The 7,245-nt window shown below is 36.9% G+C and overlaps 1 protein-coding gene across 3 annotated transcripts in view; it reads left to right on the forward strand.

Annotated features, from left to right (window-relative positions):
* The window catches only part of SGCB (sarcoglycan beta), a 30,352-nt gene extending 23,235 nt beyond the window's left edge, over positions 1–7,117 (forward strand). For all 3 annotated transcript variants that reach the window (XM_042984550.1, XM_042984549.1, XM_042984548.1), the window contains 3 exons: positions 32–223; positions 532–663; positions 3,972–7,117. In XM_042984550.1, coding sequence (XP_042840484.1) covers positions 32–223; positions 532–663; positions 3,972–4,175 — 528 coding nt within the window. In that variant the 3' untranslated portion in view covers positions 4,176–7,117. The remainder of the gene's footprint in view (positions 1–31; positions 224–531; positions 664–3,971) is intronic.
* Positions 7,118–7,245: the final 128 nt, after the last annotated feature.

The following is a 7,245-nucleotide window of genomic DNA, read 5'->3' on the forward strand; positions in this document are numbered from 1 at the left end:
AACATATTTATGATAAAGTGTTTTTCTGAAGATTGTTTTTCAGCAAGGGACAACAAAGCTCAGTGTAGAAAAGAACAAAACTTCTATTACAAGTGACATTGGTATGCAGTTTTTTGACCCGAGGACTCAGAATATCTTATTCAGCACAGACTATGAAACTCATGAGTTTCATTTGCCAAGTGGAGTGAAAAGTTTGAATGTTCAAAAAGCATCTACTGAAAGGGTATGATTTATTTTGTTTGCTTTCTTAATGGAAGAGAATTACTGTCTGAATTTACAAAGCGGGAGGGGAGTTTTGCTGTTTTATAGTGATGTGAAAGGATAAATTCTGGAACAATGGGAAGGGTCGATTTGTTCTAGATTTGTCACCTGATCATTATCAAGTCACGTCTATCTCAACACCTATAAAACGTGACCAAAAATACTTGCCTTTCATATTCCATGGTTGAAACTCCTGTTCCTCTGTCTCTGATAATAATTCTCACTTTAATTTAGAAACGCTGTTTATTGCTTTCTTTTTTTAATTTTCAGATTACCAGCAATGCTACTAGTGATTTAAACATAAAAGTTGACGGGCGTGCTATTGTGCGTGGAAATGAAGGTGTATTCATTATGGGCAAAACCATTGAATTTCACATGGGTGGTAATATGGAGTTAAAGGCAGTGAGTATTAAGAGTTTTAGAGAATTATTAGATTCTTGGGTACATAAATCCATATGTGGAACAGTATACCATTATTAAAAACAATAATGTAGTTGTATATTTTTTGATATGGAAAGATGTTCAAAATGGACTTTGAAGTGAAAGAAAGTTACAGTTTGTGAAATATCTCATTTTTATTTTGCAAAACATATATGCGTTTATAAAAACCTGGAAAACTATGCCAGAATGTCAACAGTGGCTGGCTATGGGTAGCAGGCTAACAGCTAATTTTAATTTTATTTATCTTTCTGCCTGCCTGCTGTTTTCTAAAAAAAAAAAATTTTTACATAATGATTCCTCTATTATTTTAAAAGACAAAAGTAATCTTTTAAAATTCTGAAAGAATTCTCCAAGTGGGAATTCTCGAAGTATCCGTTCTCTGAAGTTGTTGGGGTTTTACTTTTTAGTTAAAGGTTGTTCATATCCTTTCATGAGTTTTGTATCTAATGATGTGAAAATCAATTAGCAAGTGTACAAAATGTATTTTATTCACCCATCTATTATTAACTAGAAAGGAAAAAGATTTTGCCTTTATTATAGCTATTGAAAAGTGAAATTTTGTACTTCACAGATTATATCTGAACTTCAGTAAGTAACATATCTCATATAAGGGAGCCAGAAGTCCAAAAATGGCTTACCTGCTGGGGCGCCTGGGTGGCTCAGTCAATTAAGCGGCTGACTTCGGCTCAGGTCGTGATCTCACAGTCTGTGAGTTTGAGCCCCACGTCGGGCTCTGTGCTGACAGCTCAGAGCCTGGAGCCTGTTTCGGATTCTGTGTCTCCCTCTCTCTGACCCTCCCCTGTTCATGCTCTCTCTCTGTCTCAAAAATAAATAAACGTTAAAAAAAAAATGGCTTACCTGCTTATAGTTCTGATCAAAGCATATTTCTTCAAAATGTCTTTGGCCACCTGCTATATGCAACTTAACTGAAACTAATTAAATTTATTTTACCAAGCATAAAATATGGCAAAAGTGAGCTTGAACCCCAGGACTTATAAAATAATTCTTTTCCTTTTATTTAAGTTTAATTTCATAGTTCTAGAAAAAATAAGCTTTGAAAAATTAAGTTCTTCCATTTTCATAAATAGCTTTTCTCCCTGAAAGCACATATTCCAATTTCTAAAAAAAAAAAAAAAAGAAAGAAAGATGAACATAAAATGTGTTTCTTGCTAGAAACTCAATAGCAATACTGAGTATTTTTTGCACATATTGTAGTAAGAAGCTATTCCTCTAAGAGAGTAATGGTGAAGAATGGTCACAGGGGGCTATGAAACTCAAAGAAGCAAGAGGTGTGAGAGATATGTATATAACCATTAGCAAGCCAGCTAACTCCTTGTTTCCTATCTGAAAATTCTAACTGTTGTTAGTATGAGAAATATTAAAATACTTTGAAATGCACATAAACACATACCAGTTTCTCCACAGTTAGAAAAAAAAATCCAGTATTAAAAAGATAATTAGCTTTATAATTCAGTTAACATCAGTGGTTAGTTTTTAAGTGTATAGCTAATTATAAAAAAGAAAAAATTTTATCAAAAAAAAAGAATATCAAACTGCTTTTAAAGAAGTAACTGCTTTAGCAGTTAGAAGAAAGGAAAATTAAATGACCACAAGATGGCAACATTGGAACAAAATTTCAAAATTCATCACATATGGATTGTATTTATATCCTGTGCATAACTATCACTAGTCCATAGCCGCTTCCGTGACTTCATAACCAACTTTGTCTTATTGCTTTAAATACCTTCTGTAACCTGATAACTCTCACATTTGGAACTCCTACTCTAATCTCTCCTCTGAACTAAGACTCGCACACCCACCAGCTGCCTTCTTACCTCTCCACTCCAGGACATAATACACATCTCAGATTCAACAAGTCTAAAATCTTCGTATCCTCCCTCCTTCCCCAAACATGCCTTTCTTTTTTCAGTGTCCCCCTCTTGTGAAATGGCGCCCGTCAGCCCATCAGCAAAGCCTCCTGGCTCTGCCTTCGAAAGATAGAGTCTGGCCGCTTCTCACTGCCTCCACCACCACCAGCAACAACACCCCTCATGGTATAAACCCACCGCTTCCTGCTGCACTGTTGGCTGCTTCCACTTTCGCCCCTGTAGTCCGTTCCCTGTATGGCAGCCAGAATGACCCTTTCTCAGAGATCACGTCACTTCCGTATTCAGATCCCTCCAAGCAGCTTCCCATAGAATTCAGGATAAAACCCAAAAGTCCATTCCCTTTCCTAACATGTCTGGCCCCTAGTTATTTCTTTGACTCATCTCCTACCAGTCGACTCCCACCTGCTCTCTGCTTTAGCCCCACTGGCTTCCACCTGCTCTAGAACACCAAGCACATCTTCACACCGGGGCCTTTGCATGGATTGTTTCCTCTGCCTGCAGTGCCCTTCCCCAGTTTCCCATATGGCTTTCTCCTTCATATCACCCAGTTTGCACTGCACTGTGACCTTATCAGAGAGGCCTTTCCTGACCATCCTGTGTAAACACAGCTCCTGACTGGTCACTCTCTCTCTCTGCTTACCTTGAGTTATTTTTCTCCACTGATGTTTTATTTGTTTTACCTGTTCATGTATTTATTGTCTGCCCCTCCCCCATTAAAATGTCAACTGTGTGAGAACTTGGGCTCACCTGTCTCTTGACTGCTGTAGACGGCACCTAGAATGGTGTCTAACGCATGGTAGACATTTAATAATTATGTGCTGGATGAATGAAAAGAAGAAAGAAAGGAGGGAGAGGCTTAGGAGTTCCCAAAAAGAAAAGACCTAAACGTTCCTGAAACAGCCTGGAGAACCTCCAGGCAGTTTTCTTTGAATGCCTGGTCTTCAGAATTATTTGGTTTGAAACTTCATTTGTGGCATTGCATAAATATTAGAAATCAAAATTAATTTTCTGTGAGAGAAAAACAAGCCTTTTTTCTTATCATCAGGAACTTACCAATCATTAGTAAATTTGTAAAAACTCTCTTAGGAAGTAACAAATGAAAATGATCTGAGACTTTATCAGTATCAGTCCCATATACTTAGGAATTTTGATATAATTTTAAGAGTGTTATAACTGTATTTGATCTACATTGTGAACTATTACTAAGAGGTCACTAGTTGAATCTTGACATTGGTTTTGTTTTCTTTGTTGTTGATTTGGTCATGACTTTACTGTTTCTTACTACATATTTTTCTTGTTAATATTCTAAGTTTTGTTTATTAACTTTGTTCTGTCACCACTTGTGGAGGTAAACAAATTGTATTACTATTCTTCTCCTAGGAGAACAGCATCATCCTAAATGGAACCGTGATGGTTAGCACAACTCGCCTACCTAGTTCCTCCAGTGGGGACCAGTTTGGTACCGGTGACTGGGTACGCTACAAGCTCTGTATGTGTGCAGATGGAACTCTCTTCAAAGTACAAGTAACAGGCCAGAACATGGGCTGCCAGATCTCAGACAATCCCTGTGGAAACACTCATTAGAAGAACCCGCGAGGCCACCAATATGTTCATATCTTGACTTGACCTTTTTTTAAGAGTGTGCATGCAAATCATGTTTTTAGAGAGTTTGCAATAACTCTTATTTTATCCACAGAGCACTATTGTATCTATTATATGACCTCCATATTGAAAAGATTCTCAGAGAGCCTAAATTTTAGCACATTTCATTAAGTTGCACTGATCTTCAAATGGCAATTCTCTAAAATAATTACCAGAAGTGAATAGAAGCAAAATTAATCTCTAAAGAAGTGTTTTTAAAACTCCACTCTTCCTGGTCTAAAGGATAACTCTTTAGGCCACTCACTATAAGAAAGCTTTTGGTAACTAACGGGGATATACCCACTTAAGATGGTTGAAAGGGCCACCATTAATAAATGTCACATGCTCTGTCTTTTGGCTTCCGAGAGAAAAGACAGATTTTTGATGCATTAATTTTCAGCTATATTCTCAATGCAAGTGAAGTCATTAAAGAACTTCACATATGTGATCTGGCATGAAACTATGGTTCCTTAGTTTTGAAAGGATGAAAATACTCTGTAATAGAATGTTTACTTGTTAAATACTGATAAGTCGTGTTCACAGTGTGGTAGAAATTGAAACACCATCTCAGCTTTAAATAGCAAACGATGATAGCGGTCATCTGTGCATCTTACACACCCGAGGCACTGTCCCAGGCATCTTGTGTGTGCAATCTCTAATTCTCACCACAGCTCTGCGTGTAGGTGTTACTATTCCAGTTTTACCCATTAGGAAACTGAGGATCAGAACAGTTAAGAAGCTTGCCTGATGTCACATGGAAAAGAGCAGGGTTGAGATTGGAATTCACATGGGATTCAAATGAAAATGTACCTGCTTCCAACTCCCATGTTCTGTTCACTATCTGCACTGAAGTCTTACTTATTTAAAACTCCAGAAAAATGAATGAAGAGTAACTCAAACTTACCTAAGTAGATAAGAATCAAACAAAACAGTTATGCTTACTCAGGTTTAAAAATAAATAAATAAAATGGCCAACAGCTATCAGGTTTTAAACTAGCTTAAGCCAATTCCAAAATTATAATTTAGAGAAGTCAAATTAGTGTAGGGGTGGGTTACCCCAGTTTCCTAACTGATGGGCCTTGGCACTTTGGAGAACCTGAATTGGCTAAAAGGATTGCTAACTTATACACTCAGCCCTCAGGGGAGCTCAGTGAGAAGGGAGAGGACGTGGCCCCAGGCAAGTCCTGGTGGCTGGGGATGGCTGGGAAGGTTGCCACAGCCACAAGCCCTACAAATAGTCCCCTTTGCAGTGTGCGCCATGCCTTGAACAAAGTTGGGAAACGCTGGAGTTAAGGGTGTTGATACAGGAAATAATTTTTAAGTAATTTTTGAGTAAGTATGAGACTTGATCTCTGCTCCTCATATTACAATCCCATCATCATGATCAACCCTCAAGCCAGTTGATTTTTAAGGTATTTTATATTTGACTTAAAAGGGACTCTCTGGTATTCATCAGACACACAACACCAGGGATGGAGTTTTCAAAAACAGTTTACTGTAAAATAAGCAGTAGAGATGAATTGTAAGCCCCACTCTGCATTCAAGTACAACAGTATTCTGTCATGGTCTTTGAACTATGTAGATAAGAAAATCAATACAAAAAGCAATTTGCATTCACTACAATCACAGTTCCCTCTGATAGGACAACCAAATGCCTTAGAGATTATGAACAGTCATTAAAGTATTTAAAATAGATTGACTTACTATGTAATACTGAGTGCAGTTTTTAAAGGAAGGGGAAAAAATTGAACTTTATGACCTCTGAGTGTTACGATATTCAAATCCTATTTGAATATATTCAGTGTCATTTAATATTTGAGTGATACTCAGAAAAATCCATTGGAATTTTCATTCAGATGCTGAGTATATTTTTAATTTTACATTCTTTATTTGTCTGCTTTATTTAGGTTTTGAAGGTTTCTTTAAATATTTTTACAAAAACTACAAAACACTATGTTACAGAGTATTATTTATTGAATATAATTCATGAAACAATCTATTTTTATTCCTCTTTGAGAAATACTTGTGTTTTTGATACATCTCCATTAAGTGCTTTTAATGAGAGGATATTTTGATGTTTTTATAGAAGTGATTGTTAAGGTAACAGGTAACATATTTTTTAGGACATTTTGCAGGTAACCCTTGCCTTTTCCTTGAGATGTAGTCCTGGAAAATTCACCGGAAAGGAGATTAAGAACAAACCGTCCATTTTACCTGTGATCTGTTTTGCACAATGGCAAAGCTTTAGCTACGCATTCTCACCACCAGATGGTATTTTCCTATAAACTGAAACGTTAGCTTTGCCTATTTCTGCTGGTTGTACCTCCCCTGCATTGAGCACGGACATGACAAGCAGCAGACTCCGGCAAGGTAGACGGAGACAGGACCCCAGGAGAAGGGGCGTGGATACGTGCTTGTTTAACCTAACCGGAGGTAGGTTACAGTGACAACAGGGACAGATGAAACGAAAGCAGAGTACTTCAGAAACCGTCCAAAGGGCAGTTAGGAAAATGTAAAACAACACAAGGAGGGACTGCCTATTTATGGGCTGCAAGATTTAAAAATATTTGTATTGTTTTTGCATTATGAGAAAACAAATTTTGTGCGATAGTTTTGATGAAAGGTGGAAGTTCTGCCTAGTTTTGAGTGAATTTTTTTTTTAAAGGATGAGAATGTTACAGTGCTAAACTTGACAGAAAAGAAACCATTGAAATGCTGATAATTTTAGTAGTCTTTTAAGAAGTGTTGAGGGGGCAAAGACTACAAATTATGCCATACAAAGATAACCCTGTAACTCTGTTTTGGATTGCTAACCTGAGTTTCAGTCAATTCAGTTTGTAATAACTATTAATGATCTCTGTTTACAATAAAGACTCTAAATTGTTTGCTGTTGATTTTTTTAATGGTTTAAATTAAGGTTCCTACTTAATCGTTCAAACATGATGGATTTAATTATAGCTTGATAATACTTAAATACATTGGTATTTGTATAATCTCTCTGGAATCCCGGAGC

The sequence above is a fragment of the Panthera tigris genome, chromosome B1, assembly GCF_018350195.1.
Source record: "Panthera tigris isolate Pti1 chromosome B1, P.tigris_Pti1_mat1.1, whole genome shotgun sequence".
Lineage (NCBI taxonomy): Eukaryota > Metazoa > Chordata > Mammalia > Carnivora > Felidae > Panthera > Panthera tigris.